General features: G+C 44.4%; 1 protein-coding gene across 1 annotated transcript in view; it reads right to left on the bottom strand.

Annotated features, from left to right (window-relative positions):
• Positions 1 to 1,030: 1,030 nt before the first annotated feature.
• Positions 1,031 to 25,806, bottom strand: part of ARHGEF17 (Rho guanine nucleotide exchange factor 17) — a 611,927-nt gene continuing 587,151 nt past the window's right edge. Inside the window, exons 19-21 of the mRNA XM_078658552.1 lie at positions 23,602 to 23,776; positions 16,715 to 16,972; positions 1,031 to 5,820 (exon numbers count right to left, since the gene is read on the bottom strand). Of these exons, the coding sequence (XP_078514678.1) occupies positions 5,627 to 5,820; positions 16,715 to 16,972; positions 23,602 to 23,776 (627 nt within the window). The 3' untranslated portion in view covers positions 1,031 to 5,626. The remainder of the gene's footprint in view (positions 5,821 to 16,714; positions 16,973 to 23,601; positions 23,777 to 25,806) is intronic.

Below are 25,806 nucleotides of genomic sequence, written 5' to 3'. Positions count from 1 at the left end.
TAGGCCTTTGTTTCTGAAAAACTAAAAACCAAGGTTGCTGAAGCGGGGGGAGTTTTCTCATCGCATTTGTCAGGGAGATTGTCCCTTGTTTTCTGCCTTGGGCTCGCAGTGTGGTCAAAGGCAGGCGACATCTGCATATGAAGCCCCCACCATATGTTGGGCGGTGCTTGCCAAGTGGCTCCCCGCCTCTTTTAGAGGCGGGGGAACTACAGTGGGTCAGTCAGGAAACCTGCTGTTTTTTGGTGGGTTACCCTTATTTTATAATGACTTCAAAAGAAGCAAGGCTCGCAGGACCCCTCGTCAATCCTAGATCTCTTCCGGTCGTGACAATTATGACCATCAGCAGAACATTTAAAAGATCTTCAAAAATCCCTTTCGGGATCAGGGAGAACGAGGGGTGCGGTGTTGTCCTTTTCTGGTCATCAATATAATTTTTGGAGAGCATTACCAAGCTCAGAGGAAGGCAGTGATGCAACTAGAGGTTGATGTAGTTATCGGACTGCGTCACAGTAATGGCGTGCTGGTCAGCAAGTAGAATAGGAGTGTCACCAGATCCCAGAGAACAAGTCAATCTACGCACAGTCGCAGGCCTTGGTTGCTGGCTGGACATGAGTCTGGTGGTTGACCAAGCATCAATGAACTGGTAAACTCAATCATGTAACAAGAGTTAGAAGTAGGACCTGCACAACCGGAAGTCCAGCAACATGTAGAGGAGTCTTTACACCTTCTATGGTGGCAGGAGAAACGGCAGCTTGGACCTCTATGGGTGTCATCAATCACCGATACACTTGCAGCCATGGTACAATCTCAAAACCGGTCCAATAGGGTTTCAAGAGTGGTTTATAGATTCAAAGTTGCCCAAGTACGGAAGTGAGGCAAATAGACTAATTGAGAAATGTGCAAGAAGACACAGCTTAAAACATAATACAAACATATGGAAAAATACAACTGAATGCATTTCTGGAGAAGCTGCTTCCAAACACCTTCAATCACCCTGCAAAGTGGGGAAAAGAGTTGAGATACACCAGTGTAAAGTCTGACACCAGTGAACTTTAATTACAAAGAACCCACAGTGACAAAAACCGTAACAGGAATAATGTGATAGTCATGACAGGTCACGCGACTCGCTGTACTTCGGAATAAAAAGCTGTCCTTTCGGTTTCTTCTTTGTTTCGTGTGCTGTAGTAGTTATAACTTATCTGTGGAGGCACTCCTGCTGTGCCTGGTGACTCTTTAACAAGTATATAAAAATAGGCCATTAAATTCATATCAACAATGAAAGACTTGAGAACGTTATGTACAGAAGAGGCACTATATACCAAATATTTACATTACATCAGGGTGGCGTATCACAAACAGGCAAAAGTTAGTGGGTGAGAACAGTACGGATCAACAAAAAAACGAGTGATAAAAATCCAACTGTGTTTTTTTGTATAGTAGCCCATGTTTCATGAGGTTGTGCATTTGCCATATTTCTGGTCTCGGTGTTTTTAATCTGCATCTTATGTGGCAGGTCCTGACATATACTTCAGAAAGGTGCATAGCCCACTCAAGGCAGGCAGACAGAGACAGACACACACACACACACACACACACTCACTCACTCACTCACACGCACACTCACACTCACACAGAGACAAAGCAGGATGTCCTCTTGAAGGCATACATTCTTACTAGAGTGCCTGCTCTTTTCAAGCTCCCCTGAACGCCTTTCGAATCCACACTTGCAGACTTACCTCCAATGTGCAAACAAAAAGTTGAGTCTACTAAACCGCCACTAACATCCCTAGAGGTGTGGCGCACTTGTAGATGACTAAATGTGGTAATTAATTGCACTGGTACAAGTGGAGTGATCTTGTTTTTTGCAGTGCCGTCTACAAGTGCCCTTATGACGAGTGAATGGACGCAGATGTTCCTGTTACGTCTCTATTTCTGCTAAGGCCAGCCTACTGAATAGTTAGTGACTTGAGCACGTGCTTCTCTTACGCATGTTCACATGGTGACAGAGTATGTGCCAAAACACTGCTCAGTCATTCGGCTCAAGCACCTTTCTAGGTTATATCCACAGACCTGTCATAAGCCGTCTCTGAGGCAAGCATACACTTAACTACTCATTGCTAGCAGGCTGCATACTTTTCCCTTGACAAGTGCATAGTGGTAAAATTGACCACCCTATTGACTGAGGACAAATAATAACATACTTATTTTCTTCCCCTGCCTGTTAGTTTCTCTTGACAATGAAGTCTTCGAGTTAAATCGTATTACTTTCCTCAGCATCGTACATGGGGAATCCGGTGAACTGCTAACCACCCGACTGTTCGCAGCATTTCAAAATAGAGACATGACCCACAGTGTGGTCTAAGGACCACTTGCCTGCAAAGTAGCTGTAAGTGGTATCCTGAAATGCAACAAATTCCCAGTTCATTAGACCTGACAGCTACCTTTGGAAGTGAGTTAGCATTGCACCTTACTTTACCCCATACTACCTATTTTTAAAAGTTCACACATGCTTTATTAGACCATCTCAAGTTCACTTATTTTCGATCACACCATCTTCTTACCTGACAGAAGGCACTTGAAAAAAGACAAATAGACAAAGCCCATTTTGTAATTTTTAGAGATTTGGGGCACCTATCATCAACCCACAACATATCGACAGGAATTTGAAAAAGGTTTACCATGATTCTGCCCAAATATAAATTAATTCGGCAGATCCTTGGTGTAGCCTTGTATTTTATCAACAAAGAGTTAGTTAGGGCTTGGTGTGCCAAGCACAGTACCAGACTCACTGCTTCCTTCTAATCACTGAGGATTAAGATTTTTGTGTCCCTATGGAAGAAGATGCATGATACAATCCTGATTTAGCAGAAACAGGTCCCAGGCACACAAAAGCCGCTTTATTCCATCGCACTCAATGGAAAATAGCATTTGGGTATTCCTGGATGAGTACTTGCTCAGTTTGCAACATGGTTTATCCCTCCCCACCTGATTAACAACCCTAACAGGTGGATGAGTGGTTATCCATCAACATAAAATCACTTGCTGATTAGTCCTTCAGTACCACAGTCTGGATGAAGCAAGGTGACATTTGACCATTCCCCAGTTAGGATGCACAGTACAGATCAACAACTGCTGTCAATTATTACCTATGTGGAAGAGCAAAAAGCACCTTTCACAATAGGGAAAAGGTAAAAACAAAATCGATAAATGAAAATTTGTTACTGGGCATGTAGAGCTACGACATCAAGTGCAATTCGAACAATTACCTAGATTTTCTTAAATTGCTGAGCACCTTTTACTGCAATTTATCTACAGGATGCTGCATGAATTTGCTTTGTGGCAGAGTATGCAATTAAAGAGGAATCAGTCTTAACGGAGGAGTCAACCATGTCATTCCCTCACTGCTATGGTGATTTTTTATTTCATGTGTTCATTCAAGCACACAGCCTGCTTTAAAGCAGATTCGTCCTCCTGTGCTGCAGCGATCTATCGGCCATAACTTGCAACGAGAAAGTTTAAAGATAACTCATAGCCTGGTTCTGCAGCTCAGGCTTCCAAGAGTAACTCTTGGGAAAATTTGTTTTACACAAGCAATCACTCAAACGGTTGAAAGGAAAGCATGAGAAGCCATGGGTTGCTGCGGAGATAAAATGGGTTGCTGCCGAGATAGTGTGTCCACACTAGTACACTAACACGCCTCAGTGGTCCCTGGGAGAGTGGGTAACTCAGTCTGCATAGGCTTTTGTTCACTATTTTGTTTGAGAGGAATGATCACTGGAAAATGTGATTATCTATTCCATGCAGAGATTTTGTTGAAGGCCCAACAAATCACATTTGAAACATTCATGTATAGACCTACTTCACGTCGAGTTACTTGTTAGGTAAAACATCTAGCCCGCAGGCCGAACCCCATCCTCTCTCATTTTCAAGCTACATCATCAGCTGTCCTCTTATGCCTTCTGCCCACCACTAAAAGAGAAAATCCAATTACACTGCCGGGGACTTCAACAAATGAATCCGAAGGGCAGGCGAGAACATTAGCTCTTGATGAGACTTGGAAGTGTAGGGCGGGTTAATACTGAACAATCGCCAACGTTGCACATTTGATTCAGTAACTTACAAAGCTGCTTTGCACTTAACACATAAATACTATACAAGAAAGGCCACTTAAGTGCTCCATCGCACTCATCCTCAGATTCACAACTCACACTTTCCAAGAATTCTTTTTTTTTGTCATCGCCAGAGCACAGCGGAACAGCCTCACTACACGTCCTCCATAAAACGTTCAAAAGAAGTACAGCCTGAGTCTTTGCAAGACAGTCAGTTCTTACCTTGCCTTCCCTCTCTCAGGAGCCTCAATAAATATTGCACATTTACTCGCTCATGGATGCCACATTCTCTTAAAATCTGTTCATTCCACTGCCACTAACTAACCAAGCTCTTCGCTCAGTGGGCCTGGTTAGTTGCCACCTTGAAAGTGAGATACATGTCCTTTTGTCACTACTAAGTTTTCTGGCGTAGCCTTCGTAAACAAGTGCCCACCACATCACAGGCCTTAGGCATGACGCTGGCACTGGGTGATGCAGAAAAACAGGAGGGACATCTGCAGGCTAAGCCAAAGACATAAAGCACATGGACGATAGAACACACACTGCATGACAACAAATGCCCTGCCCCCATCCAACCTTTTTCGGACACACAACTTAAAAAAAAGAATACGTTTGTAAAAAGTTTTCCAAGAACAATAAATAATAATTAAAAAAGAAAGCATTTACGAAAGGTTACAATGCCGGGAATGGATGAACCACGACTATCTAAGCACAGTGTGGATGCAACTAGGAAGTGGAGATAATTCAATTTTTTTCACATGATATAACTGAGATAATGGAGTTGTGTACAGGGATCCAACCGTGAACAAACAAAAAAAATAAATCTGTAAAATTCAGCTCTAGGTGTCTGATTTCCAAGGCTTTTCCTGCCTGTCTGTAGTTCATTGGCAGCAGCTGAGGGTGGGGGCAAATAAAAGACGAAGGCTGTTGCAGTTTCCCAGTGTTAAGAGTGTGTCGCCCTATTGTGAATTGTCTTCTGTCACCGGCTCTTCTAACTCCTGCTTGGTTCTTCAAAACAAAGCACAAAATGTTCCATTACTTGGCGACAATGGAGTGTGAACTGTACCGTAACAACCATATGTCAGCGTTGAGGGTCTGCCGTACCGACCCCCCTTCCTCCAGCTGACACAGCTGTAGCTTCTGCCACCTCCTTGTCGTTTCGGGTTCCTACCTCCATGTAACATTCTGACACCAAACAAGGTCCATAGCCATACACGCACACAAGGCATCAATCTCCGGTTGTGCGAGTATGGATAATATATATATATCTATATATATATATTTTCAACAATATACACCTATGCATGGCAATATGCAGTTCTTCTGCTGCTCACAAAACCTCTCCATGTGATGGAAGTATTGCCAAGTCCACACGCATGCTGAACACCCAGGGTGGCGGTCTTGCACACCGGAAGGAGGAGGGGTAAAACGACAACAAGAGGGGCAGTGGTACTCTGGAGATGATAGAATGGCACTTTCCATCAAAGAAAAGAAGCTAGCCAATGGCAGCGCAGCAGTCAGACCCGCCACAGGAGGAGGTGATTGGTACTGTCGTCTCGCCCCACAGTTTCACTGCTGTTGGTGAGCCGGAAGTCCTCATATCCGTCACCTCCGCTGATCACAAGGATTTTGGATTTGCCTTGGGGGACAGTAGGAGTTGGCCGGTGTCTTGCTGCCTCTTTCTTTTCAAGGTCCGTGAGCTTCTCAATGCCTGGCAAAGAAGGAAACCGTCAGTGTTAGGTTGCGCATTTTAACACCATCAATTTCAACACATTTGCAAATTTTATTAAGGGGATTAAAACCCTACAATGACTCATTTAATTTTCCTAGCTACACAGAATAATGACATAAGCTTTTTTACTCAGAGTGGGGATGTGAGATAGGAGCTAAATTGACTCCTTCAGAACCAGTAAATCTCATTTCTATTTCTAGCTTACCCACTACAATTTCATTATCCTCCGAAACTGAATATTTCCCAGGATTAAATGGAATATGAAACTGCACACTTCAAGCCTGATTCATAACTTACACGTTTGAGTTATGTACAATTTTGAGTATGTTTACCTCAGTTGCTTATTGACAAAATCAGAGTGCAAATTAGAACAAAAGACAAGCATTTACAATGCAACGGTCTCGCCTTTGCAAAAGTTAGCGCTTTTGGCATTGTAAATGACAAATGTTTTATTTATGTGTTGGTTTTGGAAACAGATAAATAAATGGCATTGTCATGAGCAGTAGAGAGTGAGTAGTAGAGAGTGAGTAGTAGAGAGAGTAGTAGAGAGAGTAATAGTGAGTAGTAGAGAGAGTAGTAGTGAGTAGTAGAGAGTGAGTAGAGAGTAGTAAGTGAGTAGTAGAGTGTGTAGTAGAAAGTAGTGAGTGTGTAGTAGAGAGTAGTGAGTGTGTAGTAGAGACTAGAGAGTGTGTAGTAGAGAGTGTGTAGTAGAGAGTGTGTAGTAGAGAGTGTGTAGTAGAGAGTGTGTAGTAGAGAGTGTGTAGTAGAGAGTGAGCAGTAGAGACTAGTGAGTGTGTAGTAGAGTGGTGAGTGTGTAGTAGAGTGGTGAGTGTGTAGTAGAGTGTGTAGTAGAGTGTGTAGGAGAATGTGTAGTAGGGAGTGTAGTAGAGTGTGTAGTAGAGAGTGTGTAGTAGAGAGTAGTGAGTGTGTAGTAGAGAGTGTGTAATACAGAATGTGAAGTAGAGAGATTGAAGTAGAGAGATTGAAGTAGAGAGATTGAGGTAGAGAGATTGAATTAGAGAGATTGAGGTAGAGAGATTGAAGTAGAGAGTGTGGAGTAGAGAGTGTGGAGTAGAGAGTGGAGAGTCTGTAGTAGAGTGTAGTAGAAAGTAGTGAGTGTGTAGTAGAGTAGTAGAGAATGTGTAGTAGAGTAGTAGAGAGTAGTAGAGGGTGTGTAGTAGAGTGTGTAGTAGAGCGTGTGTGTAGCAGAGTGTGTAGTAGAGTGTAGTAGAGTGTGTAGTGTAGAGTGTGTAGTGTAGAGTGTGTAGTAGAGAGTGTGTAATGTAGAGTGTGTAATGTAGAGTGTGTAATGTAGAGTGTGTAATGTAGAGTGTGTAATGTAGAGTGTGTAGTAGAGTGTGTAGTAGAGTGTGTAGTAGAGTGTGTAGTAGAGTGTGTAGTAGAGTGTGTAGTAGAGTGTGTAGTAGAGTGTGTAGTAGAGTGTGTAGTAGAGAGTGTAGTAAGTAGTGACTGTAGTAGATAGTGTGTAGTAGAGAGTGTCTAGTATAGAGTGTGTCGAAGAGAGTAGTGGCTGTAGTAGTGAGTGTGTAGTGAGTGTGTAGTAGAGTGTGTAGTAGAGAGTAGTGACTGTAGTAGAGAGTGTGTAGTAGTGTGTAGTAGAGAGTAGTGACTGTAGTAGAGTGTGTAGTACAGTGTGTAGTAGAGAGTAGTGACTGTAGTAGATAGTGTGTAGTAGAGAGTGTCTAGTATAGAGTGTGTCGAAGAGAGTAGTGGCTGTAGTAGTGAGTGTGTAGTGAGTGTGTAGTAGAGAGTAGTGACTGTAGTAGAGAGTGGGTTGTAGTGTGTAGTAGAGAGTAGTGACTGTAGTAGAGTGTGTAGTAGAGTGTGTAGTAGAGAGTAGCGACTGTAGTAGAGAGTGTGTAGTAGAGTGTGTAGTAGAGAGTGTGTAGTAGAGTGTGTAGTAGAGAGTAGAGTGCGTAGCAGAGAGTAGTGACTGTAGTAGAGAGTGTGTAGTAGAGTGTGTAGTAGAGAGTGTGTAGTAGAGTGTAGTAGAGAGTAGAGTGCGTAGCAGAGAGTAGTGACTGTAGTAGAGAGTGTGTAGCAGAATGTGTAGTAGAGAGTAGTGACTGTAGTAGGGAGTGTGTAGTAGAGAGTAGTGACTGTAGTAGAGAGTGTGTAGTAGAGAGTGTGTAGTAGAGAGTGTGCAGTGATTTGAGTTTTACATCAAATTAAAAACGGGAACGGAACAAACTCATCCTATACATTATTGTGGTAGGTGCCCACGCATATAGGGTTAAATGATGCGTTAGATGCCACAGGTCCCACCAACACGCTTCCTTTATGATAGGAGAATGCCCAACATCGCGGAGATTTGCTCTCTGCTCTTCCCGGATATTTGTATTTTCAAATGTATAATGTTATCCTGCTAAACGAAGACGATGCTCAAACTATAAAAGAAGAGGGTTTCACAGATATGTTAGTCCTTCCGGGCAAACGAAATGACCCAAAGAAAGATCAAGTGACAGTTTAGAGCTCCAAGTGAGTCTTAATAAAATCAGTGTCTGGAACGCATAGCATCAAAAAACGAGCGGGGCATCAAACTGCAGTGTCATTCAATCAAAGCTTCAAGGCTTCTGAGCGCTAGCCGAGAATTATTTTTTGTGAAGCACTAATCACTGTGGAAGGTGCCCCTGCTATCCCAGATGTGAGAAGTCAGTCTGATATGAAAATAAGCAGTATTTGGAATGAATGTATTTGGCAGGGGGAAGGTGGGGCGGCGCAAGACCGTACTGACGAGTGAACAGGAGCCATTTTGTACCGAGTGATTCTGCCTGTGTGCATGTAGACAAACCAGGCAGCAGCATGAGCATGTGATTCGGTAAAATAACAAGCATTTACAATGCAATGGTTTTGCCTTTGTTAAAGTTAGAGCTATTGGCATTGCTCTTGACACTCTGAAGCTCCACTCTGCATTCTGAAGCTCCACTCTGCACTCTGAAGCTCCACTCTGCACTCTGAAGCTCCACTCTGCACTCTGAAGCTCCACTCTGAAGCTCCACTCTGCACTCTGAAGCTGCACTCTGAAGCTCCACTCTGCACTCTGAAGCTCCACTCTGCACTCTGAAGCTCCACTCTGCACTCTGAAGCTCCACTCTGAAGCTCCACTCTGAAGCTCCACTCTGAAGCTCCACTCTGAAGCTCCACTCTGAAGCTCCACTCTGAAGCTCCACTCTGAAGCTCCACTCTGCACTCTGAAGCTCCACTCTGAAGCTCCACTCTGCACTCTGAAGCTCCACTCTGAAGCTCCACTCTGCACTCTGAAGCTCCACTCTGAAGCTCCACTCTGCACTCTGAAGCTCCACTCTGAAGCTCCACTCCACTCTGAAGCTCCACTCCGAAGCTCCACTCTGAATCTGCACTCTGAAGCTCCACTCTGAAGCTCCACTCTGAAGCTCCACTCTGAAGCTCCACTCTGAAGCTCCACTCTGAAGCTCCACTCTGAAGCTCCACTGCACTCTGAAGCTCCGCTGCACTCTGAAGCTCCGCTCTGAAGCTCCGCTCTGAAGCTCCGCTCTGAAGCTCCACTCTGAAGCTCCACTCTGAAGCTCCACTCTGAAGCTCCACTCTGAAGCTCCACTCTGAAGCTCCACTCTGAAGCTCCACTCTGAAGCTCCACTCTGAAGCTCCACTCTGAAGCTCCACTCTGAAGCTCCACTCTGAAGCTCCACTCTGAAGCTCCACTCTGAAGCTCCACTCTGAAGCTCCACTCTGAAGCTCCACTCTGCACTCTGAAGCTCCACTCTGAATCTGCACTCTGAAGCTCCACTCTGCACTCTGAAGCTCCACTCTGAATCTGCACTCTGAAGCTCCACTCTGCACTCTGAATCTGCACTCTGAAGCTCCACTCTGCACTCTGAAGCTCCACTCTGAATCTGCACTCTGAAGCTCCACTCTGCACTCTGAAGCTCCACTCTGAATCTGCACTCTGAAGCTCCACTCTGCACTCTGAAGCTCCACTCTGAAGCTCCACTCTGCACTCTGAAGCTCCACTCTGAAGCTCCACTCTGCACTCTGAAGCTCCACTCTGCACTCTGAAGCTCCACTCTGAAGCTCCGCTCTGAAGCTCCGCTCTGAAGCTCCACTCTGAAGCTCCACTCTGAAGCTCCACTCTGAAGCTCCACTCTGAAGCTCCACTCTGAAGCTCCACTCTGAAGCTCCACTCTGAAGCTCCACTCTGAAGCTCCACTCTGCACTCTGAAGCTCCACTCTGCACTCTGAAGCTCCACTCTAAAGCTCCACTCTGCACTCTGAAGCTCCACTCTGCACTCTGAAGCTCCACTCTAAAGCTCCACTCTGCACTCTGAAGCTCCACTCTGCACTCTGAAGCTCCACTCTGAAGCTCCACTCTGCACTCTGAAGCTCCACTCGGAAGCTCCACTCTGCACTCTGAAGCTCCACTCGGAAGCTCCACTCGGAAGCTCCACTCGGAAGCTCCACTCGGAAGCTCCACTCGGAAGCTCCACTCGGAAGCTCCACTCGGAAGCTCCACTCTGAAGCTCCACTCGGAAGCTCCACTCGGAAGCTCCACTCGGAAGCTCCACTCTGAAGCTCCACTCTGAAGCTCCACTCTGAAGCTCCACTCTGAAGCTCCACTCTGAAGCTCCACTCTGAAGCTCCACTCTGAAGCTCCACTCTGAAGCTCCACTCTGAAGCTCCACTCTGAAGCTCCACTCTGAAGCTCCACTCTGCACTCTGAAGCTCCACTCTGCACTCTGAAGCTCCACTCTGCACTCTGAAGCTCCACTCTGAAGCTCCACTCTGCACTCTGAAGCTCCACTCTGCACTCTGAAGCTCCACTCTGCACTCTGAAGCTCCACTCTGAAGCTCCACTCTGCACTCTGAAGCTCCACTCTGAAGCTCCACTCTGCACTCTGAAGCTCCACTCTGAAGCTCCACTCTGCACTCTGAAGCTCCACTCTGAAGCTCCACTCTGAAGCTCCACTCTGCACTCTGAAGCTCCACTCTGAAGCTCCACTCTGAAGCTCCACTCTGAAGCTCCACTCTGAAGCTCCACTCTGAAGCTCCACTCTGAAGCTCCACTCTGAAGCTCCACTCTGAAGCTCCACTCTGAAGCTCCACTCTGAAGCTCCACTCTGAAGCTCCACTCTGAAGCTCCACTCTGCACTCTGAAGCTCCACTCTGCACTCTGAAGCTCCACTCTGCACTCTGAAGCTCCACTCTGCACTCTGAAGCTCCACTCTGCACTCTGAAGCTCCACTCTGCACTCTGAAGCTCCACTCTGCACTCTGAAGCTCCACTCTGCACTCTGAAGCTCCACTCTGCACTCTGAAGCTCCACTCTGAAGCTCCACTCTGCACTCTGAAGCTCCACTCTGCACTCTGAAGCTCCACTCTGCACTCTGAAGCTCCACTCTGCACTCTGAAGCTCCACTCTGCACTCTGAAGCTCCACTCTGCACTCTGAAGCTCCACTCTGAAGCTCCACTCTGCACTCTGAAGCTCCACTCTGAAGCTCCACTCTGAAGCTCCACTCTGAAGCTCCACTCTGAAGCTCCACTCTGAAGCTCCACTCTGAAGCTCCACTCTGCACTCTGAAGCTGCACTCTGAAGCTGCACTCTGAAGCTCCACTCTGAAGCTCCACTCTGAAGCTCCACTCTGAAGCTCCACTCTGAAGCTCCACTCTGAAGCTCCACTCTGAAGCTCCACTCTGAAGCTCCACTCTGAAGCTCCACTCTGAAGCTCCACTCTGAAGCTCCACTCTGCACTCTGAAGCTCCACTCGGAAGCTCCACTCTGAAGCTCCACTCGGAAGCTCCACTCTGCACTCTGAAGCTCCACTCTGCACTCTGAAGCTCCACTCTGCACTCTGAAGCTCCACTCTGCACTCTGAAGCTCCACTCTGCACTCTGAAGCTCCACTCTGCACTCTGAAGCTCCACTCTGCACTCTGAAGCTCCACTCTGCACTCTGAAGCTCCACTCTGCACTCTGAAGCTCCACTCTGCACTCTGAAGCTCCACTCTGAAGCTCCACTCTGAAGCTCCACTCTGAAGCTCCACTCTGAAGCTCCACTCTGAAGCTCCACTCTGAAGCTCCACTCTGAAGCTCCACTCTGAAGCTCCACTCTGCACTCTGAAGCTCCACTCTGCACTCTGAAGCTCCACTCTGCACTCTGAAGCTCCACTCTGCACTCTGAAGCTCCACTCTGCACTCTGAAGCTCCACTCTGAAGCTCCACTCTGAAGCTCCACTCTGAAGCTCCACTCTGAAGCTCCACTCTGAAGCTCCACTCTGAAGCTCCACTCTGAAGCTCCACTCTGAAGCTCCACTCTGAAGCTCCACTCTGAAGCTCCACTCTGAAGCTCCACTCTGAAGCTCCACTCTGCACTCTGAAGCTCCACTCTGAAGCTCCACTCTGAAGCTCCACTCTGAAGCTCCACTCTGAAGCTCCACTCTGAAGCTCCACTCTGAAGCTCCACTCTGAAGCTCCACTCTGAAGCTCCACTCTGAAGCTCCACTCTGAAGCTCCACTCTGAAGCTCCACTCTGCACTCTGAAGCTCCACTCGGAAGCTCCACTCTGAAGCTCCACTCTGAAGCTCCACTCTGAAGCTCCACTCGGAAGCTCCACTCGGAAGCTCCACTCGGAAGCTCCACTCGGAAGCTCCACTCGGAAGCTCCACTCGGAAGCTCCACTCGGAAGCTCCACTCGGAAGCTCCACTCGGAAGGGGCAAAGATCGGAGCATCACGGAACTAAAACAAATATAAACAAGGCAGTGAGTGCAGCACCGCCTTAGCAGTGGGATAGCAGCCTTGATAACATCGGAACAGCCCCTGCGCCCGGCCTCAAAACAATAAAGGCAACTCTAGAATGCAGATTTACCTGTATCCCGCAAGTGATGTACGCAGATGGGAAAGAAACAAATAGCAACCTTGGAGAGCTGGCGGGGCAGGCAAACACAGCATCGGGAGACGCAATATAAATAAAATAACAGCTTGTATCAAATTATACAAAAGCCCAACGTAACGAATTGCTCAAAAAAGTCAAACATCATGTGTACATGAAGACGCAATATAAATAAAAAAAAAAAACCAGCCACCAACAGATTAAAGAAAAGCCCCTCCATAGCGGATCGGTAAATAAACTCCAAACGCATCTGTTTATGCAGCATCACACAACCCACATGCCCGTAATATTAAACAAAAAAGTCCAGAGGCAATAATTATCAAGAAATAAAGATTATTTCAAAGTTACCTTGGCGGGGCTTGCTGGGCTTGCTTGTGTGCTTCCCAGAGAGACAGGAGATTGGGAAACGCGCGCGCGCGGCCGGCGCCGATCGCTTTCCAGAGCGTGCGCGTGACATCTCCTGTCTCCTGGGAAGCATAGCCGATGACTATAGTATCGCGCCTGCGCGATGCGCATATGGCTTTGCCATATGCATCGCAGGCGCGAGACCTAAAAAACTAGTAATTCAAGGACCACACACGACCAACCACTGGATCTGCAACAACTTCCAATGTTAAGTGTGCTTTACACATATGCATACAATAGACTTCTGCCAGACCAAGAGAATCTCTAAAGTGCATTTAAAAAAAGTTGGCGGTGGTCGTGGGTGGGTCAACCAGGGTTCAAGATAGCTCTATGCTTGCCAGATTCCTAGGTCTGGCTCCATTCTTCTACTCGGTGTGAAGCCCCTACCAGCAGCAGAAGTTATAGGAAGTTTCTACTATGACAGTGAGATGCTCTGAATCTTGTGCAACATCTTGTTTGTATGAATAATGCTCCTGGAGTAAAGGAAACCAGACGGTCATACTCCCGGTTTCCCGGCCTGCGACAGCTGTATCAGTCCTGACTGGAAGTGGAGGACCAGCTTTCCCTATCTCGCCAGTGAGAGGGAAAGATGTGCCTGCTTGAAGGGGACCGTGGAGTGCAGTGTGGAGAGATGTGTTACACGGTGGACAAGATATGGAGTTTGTCTTTGATGGAATAGGAGTGACCCCAATTAGCTTTGAGGAGACACAGGGGAAGGGGCCAGTGGAACATCTGCAGACCTCCGGGCATTGGTGCAGGCCTCGTTGCACACATCCAGTACTTCCTACCATCCTGGTAACTTTTGAGACATCCTGTGATCACGACAGGCCTGTGCCCGGGCCTGGGGCATGCACCTTACACCTGTACATACTGCAAAACTGAGTCAGTCCCATGAGTGGCCATCTTATACTGGATAAAAGTACACACAGAATGGAAGACAAAACAAAAAGACTAGCAGTAAAGACTTTTTTTAAACTGCATGATACAGCACAGCAGTGAGCTACTATTATACTGCATTAACAACCTATGTCTTCAGGGGAGAGGGCATTAAAGTCTATGCATGAGCTGCATGTCGATCTGAGTACCAAGGTCCAGAATGTGTCATCGATGGCGCAAATGGCTGATGTAAAGATGAATTGATTCGCAGAGACATTTGTGGGGGGTAGAAAAATAACAACATTGAGCAGACAAGACATGGCTCTAGAGAAAAGAATGTAAGTAACCTGCACTCCTTTGCAAAGGGAAAACAATCGTTTCAGAGTGGTATGGCCAAACACGCTGTGTATGGACAGCAAACCTGTGGTGCTGGGTACCTGTGTCGAGGTGCTCTGCTGAGAAACGTCCTGCGGCTGCCAGGTTCTTTTATTTGCAGGCTTGAAACATATAACACTCGAACGCAGGAGGGAAGTTTCTCCTTGCGCCACAGAGAGAAGCTGAGAGACTGAACACATGAGCCTCGGTCGCCTGTACAGTGAGAATGATGGTAGCACACAATGGGAAGTTTCGCTTTTTCTCAGATGGAATCAGCCAAGACTTTTCATGCAGGTGCCAGAGGTTCAGGCGTGGCAACCTAAATTGTCTGGATCCATTGAAAAGGAAGGTGATTTGGGACAGAGTTCTATTTGTGCTGCTTAACTAGGGGAGTGAACAGGCCTTCTGAATGTTCAATGATGTGTCCTGGTTGGAGTTACTTGGACCTTGAGCTTTCTCCTTCGCCCACGTTTGCGTAAAGTTTACCATGCAGAACATTGCTGTTTTCAGTTGTTCTGGTGGGTACGCAAGTTAAACTTCATTGGGGGTCTTTCCTACAGTACATTGCCACTCCCAGGCCCGACAGATATGTTGGTGGTTTATTTCTGTAATATGTTTCCACAAAATCAGATCGTTAAAAAAAGAATTGCAGTCTTCCAGTCTGCTCAAAAAATGGTTCTGCTCACACCATATGGGAATGTCCTAAAATAATGGAATACTGGACACAGGTGATAAGGACAATGTCGCAATCAGAGGGAGTATCACTAGTACCGGAGCCCGGAAGGTGTTTATTAAATATATGGGAACCTAATGACCTAACTCATCCAGCTGGGCCACGCTGGGGATCATGGTCACTAAACGGAACATTGCCCAAAAATGGGGAGTGGCGGAGGCACCATCTCTTGCTGCATGGGGCAGGGACATGGATGCGGCCATGATAGCTGAAAGAACGGTGTTCAGCAATCGGGGGTGCCCTTAAAAGTGGAGTAAAGTCTGGGGGGTCTAGAATAAATACAGGAAGACATATGTGATCCACCGCCCGAGCAAGAAGATGAAGATTCGGAATCGGAATGACAAGAAAGACAAAATGAACCCCAAGCGGGCCTCAGATCATAATGGTGTTGTAATACAGAGATATGATCTTGAAGTGTTGATTGTGCTTAACTGTACTGAAATGGTGTATGACGTTAAAATAATTTGTACAAGGTTTTTATACTGCACTGCTGCTGAGAAAAATAAAAATATTTTTTTTAAAAATGGTTCTGCTTCGAGTGACACTGGGGTTCAAGTAAAGGTTTGAGAACAAGTTCATGACATACTTGACCATGAATCTAAACCTAAAAGACTACGTTTCTTCTTTTGGAAAATGTAAGGTTGTGGTAAAATTATGCAAAGAATCTGCCTCTATTAGAGTTCCTCTTGTTGGTGTGTGGGGATTAATATCACCCATGACTGACTCATACTTTTGCTCCTCCTGCAGAGAAGAAATCTTGCTTTGCTCCACAAAGCTGCCTAAAACTATTGGGGGAAAGTTGGGTGCTTGGGCTTCTTTCTAGGAGACATGGTCTGCCATCAAATCTAAACAGAAAATGTATTGAGATACAATGAAACAGAAGCAGGAATGTGTTTGCGTAAGCATTCGAGAGCTCCGGGCAGGTTTAGATACCATGTAGGCTTTAGAGGCAAATGGACCATTCTGTTGGGCTTTTGGTCTTCATCTTCCAGCACATACTTTGTTTCTGTCTGCGTGCTTTGGCTCTGGGGACTGGCTGGTACTGCTTGGTAGCCTTACTGCCACATTTTAATTAAGTAACACAAGCCGGATGACGCTCATAGGAGCTCTGGAGGCCTGGGTCTAGAGATCTGAAGTCATCTAGGGAGCAAAACGACTTGGATAAGTTTTAAGGTAGTCGGGATGATATCCGGAAGAGACACCTCTTCGAGCTCTCCCTCTGGCACTAACTTCTCTTCGGTTGTCTCCCATTCTCTGCACTTAAAATTGTGCAGCTGTCATCTGGTAAGTATTACTTTTATGTTACTTATGAAGTATTCTGCTGCCAGATATGCACTGTACAAAAACCTTAATAAATAGGTGGTACTGTTGCTATATCAACTTTTACAACCAGCTACCTGTTTTTGCAGATATATCGGAATCCATTTTAGTGTATCCAATCCACTAGGTTGGATATGTTACAGAATGCATACCGCATTTTACTTGGATGCCATGGTTACGGGTCCCAGGAAACAATGCAACATAACTACATCATAGTTCTCTTCATCAAATTTCACTACTCAACATGAAAGAGACTGGACATATTTAGCATGTGTACTTACCGGACTCCTTTGGTAATGGGAAAAGGACATCAAAACCATCCGGTAACTCAACCGATGTCAGGAAGCGGACATGTCCAGTGTGACCTTGCGACAAACCAACTGGGATCAACGGCACCTTTAGGGAGCTTGAGTTGGAGGTTATAGACAGGGTAAGCACTACTCCGGCACTCGTTCCAATCCAGAGCAGATCCTTGCATGCCAAGAGGGCCGTGATCCGAAGGCATGCTGCTTTGTGCTGGCGAATAATAGCATCGGAGCCTGGGACACAAAAAAAAGAAGACTATGTCACATACTGTATCACCCACATTTTTTTAAAAAAAACAATGATATCTTTTATTTTTTAGTGCAGAAACAACTCTTGATATGCATAACAACTACTAAACATATGGAGATTTGTCTATACTACACACTGAGATGCATTTATAACCAAATAAAATATGAGCTCTACAACCAAACAAATACATAATTTGGACAGTAAATTCAAACAGTGATTAAAAAATATACATAACCATTGAAAAAAAAATAAGAGAGGAAAGCATAGATTTGATTGATTGGGGGTATTTATTGATAATAGTATGAATAATAAATATTAATTTAAAAGTTCGATAATGGTACTGCAATTCTAGCGGCCCGACCTACAAAAGAAACGAGTCGTAGTAGAATGCTTCTGAACCGATTAAAGAGTTTTGCTAAAATTACTATTTTGAGACATGCTGAATGCAATGATAAACACCATCTATCATACAATTCATGTTCATATCCCTGGGTACGGCATTTCTTTCAATTCCTAGAGGTTTTTTCTTTGGCTTCGGTGATAAACCTAGCTTTACTAATGGAAAGTTGTTTCATTAATAAATGATGTGCATTTTCCCCCCTGATTCCTACCATTTAATGCTTTAATTGTAAATCCACCAACCTAAGTTTGCAAAATCCCTCAACGCAGCCTTAGGCACTCTAATTTGTGTTACATGATATGTGATTAGCTTGCTTGGAATCATGGGCATAATCACGGGCAGTAGATGATCCTGCGTACAAGGACCAATAGCTTTTCAGAAAGAATAGGTTTGTTGATTGCTCAATGCCGCTCTTTTATAAGTGGCAACATAAAGAAATAGTTACTTACCTGTCGGAGACGTTTTGCAGCTTGAAGAATTTTCTGGATTCACATGCTGTGCATTTGGGTCATGAACTCTCCTCTTGTATGGTATTCTCTTTTTGTTGTTGTGTTGTTGGGCATCGATGGTCCTCACCATTTGAGCTTCGTCCACCTCTCCTTAAGTTAGACGTCCTCCACGGAAGTCTCAGTGCGTGGTTCCCATCTTCAGATTCTTTTTTCTGCAGTGATTGTTTGTCTATTTAATGTCCCGTGGGCTTTCTCTTGTTTGCAACTTCTTTATGTTCTCTCTTTACTTGCCTTGCCTCTTTTCCTGAGGAGGCGAGTACATCGAATGTGAATTCAGAAAATTCTTTAAGCTGCAAAACTACTCCTCCTACAGATAAGTAATCATTTCGTTTTGCAGGGGGAATCCTTTCTGAATTCACATTCTGTGCATTGATTTCGTAGCTGTTTCTTCAGTGGTGGCTGGGTTGGAGATAAGGTTGAGGGTGTAAACCAATGCTTCTGTACTCTCTGTCCCACTTTATCTTCTCTGTTCATCTGTACATCAATGCAGTAGTGTTTTGTGAATGTGTGCACTGATGCCATATATATCTCGTTAAGCGGAACATTGATTAAGAAGGCTATTGTAGCTCTCTTCTTTTTTGTCAAGTGTACTCTACGTTTTTATCTCTAGCTGTATGCCAGCTCTTTTGTGGCACATTTGAATTGCCTGAGTTTTTTACCTTGAGATGGTGTTTTATGGTGACTGGCTTTCCTTTATTATTGTCTGTAAATTATACAAAGAGTTACTTCCCCTTCCTGATTTACTTTATTCTCTCCATATAATACATTATCACCCAGTGTATGCAATGCTCTTTCTGCTTGAGTCGTTGGCTCTTTGAAAAAACTCGATATATGGATTGTCTAAATTGTGTGGAAGTGGGATATAACCTTAGGATGGAAGCGTGGGTTGGTCCTCACGACTATCTGTGCTTGGGTATTTGTATGCATGGTTCCTGTATGGTGAGTGCTTGCAGTTCGCTTACTTTGCGGAGTGATTTGAATGGCTTTTTCATCAGCTGGGTCAACACAATGATTAGGTTATACGTTGGTGTTGGCTCACTCCTTGATGGGGCTATCCTTTTTGCCCCGTCTAGAAACCTTTTGTTCAATGGTGTAGTGAAGAAGCTTTTTTCTATGCATCTTCTTGTGTAGGACACTAACACTATTAGATGTACCTTTAGTGATGCATAAGTTAGGTTTTCTTCTAACAAATGTGTAAGATATTGGATGACTGTAGTATCCTGTGTCCTATGGCCATACCACCCTGAAAGCACCTGATCTCATCTGTGTCCTATCCTGAAAAAGGCCAGATCTCTAGCACCATTGTGTGCATCTCTCCCATTTGGCTGTGAAACATTTCCTAGTTGTCAGTCGTCTTGCCTCCCTGAGGGCTGCCATCACTTTCTCAGACAGTCCCAGATGACCAAATTCTATGTCTCCAGGAGCCATGCTGTTAGACTCTGTGTTTGGTTCTGGGTGAAGTACCTTCCCTCCCTGCATCGAAAGCAGGTCTTATGAAGCTGGCAGTATCTGTATTTTGTGTGCCATCTCGATCAGATCTGAGAACTAGGTTTGTCTTTCCCACTGGGGAGCGATGAACATCAGTGTCATCTGTGATTGTCTACATTTGTGGATCACCATTGATAATAGCGGGATCGGGGGAAAAGCGCAAGCCAATTTCCTTGACAAGTCTATCAACAGCACATTCTCTAGGGAGTAAGGGTCTAGATGCAAAAGACTGACATTTTGCGTTTGCTGGTGTTGCAAACAAGTCTATTTCTGGTGTCCCACCTTTTGAACACCTTCTCGATCACTGCGAGATTTAACTCCCACTAATGTGAGGTGGATGCTTCCCTGCTCAGTTTCTCCGCTTCCATGTTGTCTACTCCAGATAGATGTATCGTTGTTATGGTTATCGGTCTATGGATGGCCCACCTCTCTATCTCCTGTGCCAGCTTTGATAGGGTAAAGGATTTTGTCCCCCCTTGCTTGTTGAGGTAGAACATCGTTGCAGTGTTTTCTGTCTGAACTTGCATTGATTTGCTCCAGAAATACAGCTGAAAGGCTTTTAAGGCTAGGAAAATTGTCCTTAGTTCCAGCAAATTTATGTGCTGCACCGCTTCTTCTGGTTTCCAGTCCTCTCTGATGTCGAGCTTCAACACATGGACTCCCCATCCCGTGTGTGGCATCTGTGATGGTGACTGTTGGTGGCAAGAAGTGTCTTCCTACAGATATATTCATCCTGTTCTATGACATCATTTCCTCCTGTACTTTTTTTGTGACAAGCACTAGATCGTCCCAGTCGCTTGTTGCTTGTGACCATTGGGTTTTGACCCATTCCTGGATTTATCTCATGTGCAGCCTTGCATGTTGTACTAATTGGATGCAGGAAGCCATCATTCCCAGCACCTAGTGACACTATGGTAGCATTGGGGTCTGGAATATCTGAAATATAATACTTGTAGGATGTGTTGACTAGTAGTTGTGTTAATTCAGTCACTAGTGGCACATATTGGGGCAATGAGTAGTGCAAGCTGCAGTGGCCTCTTGACAAGGGCCCGCCACTTATTTTATTTTTTACAAAGTACTGTGGTGGAATAATGCACAGCATGTGAATCCAGAAAATATTGATGCTGCAAAAATACCCACTGTTGATGTACTTTAATAAATGTACCCAATTTGGGCAAATATTGCAAATGATGCACATGGATAGGTGATTTGCCAGTATCAAATAATTTCTTAAAGCTGCAAGGGTAAGATTTCAAGTCTCTGGTCTTGTTTGAAGTCAAAGAACACAGTCCGACTACACTTCAAACCCCACAGGGCAAAAGTCAAGCTGGCCACAAGTATAGTCTGGAGGGTTCCAGAGCAACGTGTTTTGAGTTATCTTCTAGCACAAAGGAGATACTTGGTAACCTATTTGTAGGAGGACCTTCCTGCATGAAAGGTAAACAAAAGTCTTGGGTACAAAAAACTCAATTTCCTGAGAAAAGAGAACAGGAGTGGTGCCACCCAAAGATCAAGATCCAGAATTTACTTTCACGGATGAATATGAAAAAGTATATGAATCCAAGAAACTGGCGAAGGGGGCTCTCACGGAGAACATTCTAAAAGGCAAGCAAATGGCTTCTGTTTTTAGCTCTGTAGAGGGAAGTTTAGACGCGGTTGAGCTTCCAGCAGAACAACTTCAGAAAGGTAAAACCCTAAGACTCAGTGGGTTCCCTATTTAATTTTTTATAGAACTAGGAATTTAATAAATTAATTGGGTTGTTTATAGGACCATGGAGCTACTGACTCTCAGAAAGCATTAATCATGTTGCTCTTCATATTTGGTTAAAGTGTAGATCAAATCACCAAATCCTCCCACCCCCTCAATGTATAGACTTAACATTTGACTAAATGTTTGTCCAATAGGCTGGGAAGGAGATTTCTTCATTGAATTCCAGCTTTATCCACAAGGCTGAATCTGAGGAGTTTGCAAACCACCCTAAATATGATAGGTCATAGGGGAAACTCGACAAATCTTTTCATATGCAAGAAAGGCCTTTCACTCTATTGAATGATGCTTCATATTCAGAGCTAACAAATTAAAGCAAGTCTGGAGTTTATAAAAAGTTGTCAGAGGCACAGCAAAACTTTAGAAAAGCCAATAGGTTAGGCTTTTTATTAGGGAAGTGTTTGGTAACAGTTGCACAACTTACTGGGTTGCCCTCAGATGTCCTACAAACAAAATTCCATATTAAAGCAGTATCTTGTGCTACAGTAATATGAAAATTAGAAGCAGGGCCCTTTTGCTGATACAGCTACATTAGCAGAAGTAAACTGTGCCCTCAAAGAAGAGTGTATGCACAGAGACAGAAAATTAAGCGCTGTGTGTGGAATTTAAAAGACATATGAGGCAGAATATTGCTTAGTAAATACTTTTGAGAAAGAGATATTAATTTAATTGCACCTTTATGAAAGTCCAACGTGCTCACAAGTCTTTAGTTTGTGAGCAAAAATGCAGCAAATTCAACAACATGTTATCAGGGCAGCAGAGAGAACAAATGGACACACAAGAACAACTAGATAACAGCACTGTGATATTATTAGAGGCTAAGACATCCAAACAACAGCACTTCGTAAACAAAAACGCTATCGATCAACAATTCAAACTTTTTTGGGTAAGCAAAGCCAATAGATCAAAGAATCCAAAATGACTTTTATTTGCAAGCTACGTGTTAAGTTGCATCCACAAGCACCAAAAGGACTAACTGACCCTCATCACAAAAACCAAATGGGACCACACATAGGACAATATCACCATCCTAGAAATACCATGGCCTTGCGACAGCGTATCCAAACAATGAAAAAACATGAAAAACACCTAAAAGCTGACGTGGGTGGACCCAAACACGTCTTGCAAACACCAAAATCTATCGATAGCCAGGCCTAAAAATAAATGGGTTATATCCCAAGAGTATACAAACTGTGAAGCGGCACGAAAGGGCGGTCTCTTTTCAATGCTCCTTATTCCGCAAACACCTAGAGGTTGTAGCTAAAAGGATTAGAGGAGATCCTCTTCCTAAGAACCTCAGTCGCCCAGAAGGGAAATGGCACAGGCGTTCCTTTATGAGAACGACCAGTCAATATATCGAGGGACCTCAAAAATATAAGCTCTCCGGGGATAAAGGCAGTCAGTAAATTGGCCTAATTCCATATTCCTCATTCACTAGGACCAGAGAAGGAAATTCAATAAGATGAACAACTTAGAGTGGGAATAGGCTGATTTTGATGTCTATATGAAGACTGAATTAATAGTAAAAAAAAAAAAAAAGAACACTACCATGAGGCCTACAAATGTGTTTAATGACATTTGGGGCATGTGGAGGGAACTGGGATAGCCATCTTGTTCGAGATGATTTCGCAGACAAAATTCCAATATCTTTTGCAAAGCTCATCCTTCACGATATCAAAAACGTATTCTAATATGATGGTGCAATAAATCTGCAGCTGCTGGAGGCTGGTAACACCAATAAATGGCTCTTGAACAATGATGATGAGGTGACCATAGTAGCCCATACACAAAAATAATATTGGGTGGTGAACGGCAGAGGAGACCTCATCTGGGGAAAAGAGAAACAACAAAGGCCAGAATATTAAAAGACAATAAACATCTTTTGATTTCTGGGAGAGTGGCAAAATAAGGAAACTAAGCAAATGCTCATTATTTAAGAGTTCTACAACACAGTTTCACTGCACCCTATTCTCTTGCCCCTCTCAGCATCTTGACCATGCATATGTAAGAAACGAGGTGCAACAGGTGCGACTATTGGCACAGTTCACGCCGTCCTGGAGCAACATCCTAAACATGTGATACAAAGTTACAAATGAAGCAACACCTGCAGTCTGTATTTTCAGTGCAAAGAAGTAGTACAATTATGCAAAGTTTGTGTTTCTGACAATTCAATTATCAGCTCTAAATAAAAAAAACTGAAGCGACACTTTTCTCAGGATAAGGAATCTCAGGATTAAATTCTTAATGGCAAACATAATTGAAGATGCCCTTCTTGCTGTATACTTTATGGATGATTTTCAAATGTTGCCCTCAGTACAATCATTATCTATGAATCATGACTACACAATTTCTGAACAATCTGCAACAGATCATGAGGTTAAATGTGTAATCAATATTGCTGCTTGGATCCTTTTGTCTAAAGGTCACAATCACACTTCATTGCCTTACCTGCCAACATTTTGTGGACAGGCGGAGCAACGTCCACTTCCGCCAACTGTTCGTATGTGGTGGCGTGGTAGAGTCGCACCTGTGCGCTGCTCTGAAGCGCAACCCAGATGCCCAAACAGGAGCCGACAATGCAGGTGACACTGCGGTTGCTGTCCTGCCCGATGGTAAACGTGTGCTGTATCAGGAAGAGAAACAGAGAGCCCATCAGAGACAATGCACAATCTCATGTTCTGTGCAATCAAGAACTGATGACGGGAAGGACATCTAAAAATAACAGGAAATTGTAGTCTATTTTTGGCACAATGTCAGAACCAATATGAAATCCAGTGAAGTTTAGACTCCCTAGTGAAAACAACATGTCTTGACCTACAGTACCGCAGCTAATACATAACTTGGGATGCCCGATGAGCATATTTTATATCTGCTTTCGGTAGCAAAATTATGTCTCAGTCAGTTTGTGCTATGATTTCTCCTCTCTGCCTTTCAGTCCAGTTTGTAGCCTACTGTTTTCTTCCACTATCACCCTCTCTGAAATGTGGTTTCCTGCACCTTTAAGGGACAGATTTGCTTTGGGTCTGCTCTTTTGTTACTCGGCATGGTTTATGCAGATCTTCACCTTCTCTGCAGTCCTTTGGCCACCACCTTGCCACCATGCATTTAGGCATGCACATGGCAAAAACATTTTAGCCACGTTGCCAAGTGACTGGTAAAGATAAAGAAAGGCATGGGAACGAGGAAACAGAACCTGGCAGAACCATTCAGTCATGGTGTTTCAATTACACTGGTGTCATTTCTCGCATTTTACATGCCGCTTTTCATTAGTGGCGGCTGGTATGGAACGTGGGTGGCCGAGGGGAGGAGAGTTGAAAAATAAAACAATAACATTTAAAAACGTACCTATCTCACTTTCTCTTTCTGACTCCAAGTCCATACGAAGAAGGAAGCACACAGGCTTCCTTAAGCCAATCACAACACTGCTGACACCATGACAGCAGCGTTGTGATTGGTCTGAGCGCAGTCGTTCAGCACTCAGACAGGGACTATTAGCCTGTGCATGTTCTCCAACTAGGCGGTCCATTACAGCCCGGTGAAGAACATGCAAAGGGCGTATGACTCTTTGGTCGGCCCAAGACGGTCGGCCAACTCGTCATGCCACTTATTGTGCACAAACCACTCCTCCTCCCTGTGCCATCAGCCATGCCCCGCCACAACCAAGCCCTGTAGCTACGAAAAACAAAATGATAATAACATTGTTATTATCATTTTATTTTTCCTGTTTCCACTGCTTTGGGAGCAGTGGGGCAGTGCTCCCCCGCCTTAGCTGAGGAGCTGCCCCTGCTATTCATTCAATGTAAGAAATTTCACGTAATCACACAAGTAAATCCAGCAAAATTTACACATTCCTAGTTTTGTCATGAAGGGTGCTGGTACCTATTCATATGTATTGTCTCTGTTATAGTGCTTTACAAAAGAAAAGAGAAGAAGTGAATAGATTTTGCTAATATTGTATAAATGAAAGTGATGGGCTTTAGAAACGGAGGCAAGTTGGTGAAGAAAGTTAAGCAGAGTGTCAAACTCAAATGGAGCGTTGAGGGCTCATGTCGAAAAACGCCAGTTGAGATAGTAGTGTAATAGCTGCAGTGGGGGGAAGATGTGTGACAAAATAGAAACAAGCATTTGCAATGCAATAGGTCGCGAGTTTAAGCTATTGGCATTGTAAATGACAATGCCTTTTAATTATGTTTTAAAAACGAAAACAAAAATAAAAGGCAATGCTAATTGCAATGTCAATAGCTCAAAATTGCATAAATGCGCAACCTATTGCATTGCAAATGCTTGTTAGGTTAGTGAGTAGAAACGCGCCTTTTCAGCAAGCGCTGCAAATTAATTAAATAACCAAGAAGCTGACACTTTTAATGTTACTGATAAGCTACTAACTCGTATTCACTGTAACGCACGCTTTCACTGTCACAAAAAGGATCTGAGAAAACATGGACAAATATTGTATTACTGCATCGGACCTTTCACAACTGAGACCGCTGCACAGGGAGCGTCCTATGCTGGAGAAAGGGAAGAGGTTGAGAACTGACACCAAAGGAGAAACATAATGAAATGGCATTGCGAGGAAAGAAAGTGGCCGATGCAAGAAGGCAGAATACAGAATTTGACAACTGATATAGTTAACTTTCTAGAACACTGCAATTG

This window comes from Lissotriton helveticus, chromosome 8 (genome assembly GCF_964261635.1).
Source record: "Lissotriton helveticus chromosome 8, aLisHel1.1, whole genome shotgun sequence".
Classification (NCBI taxonomy): domain Eukaryota; kingdom Metazoa; phylum Chordata; class Amphibia; order Caudata; family Salamandridae; genus Lissotriton; species Lissotriton helveticus.
Note: the sequence above shows the minus strand (reverse complement) of the source record. Positions and strands in the feature narration are given on the sequence as shown.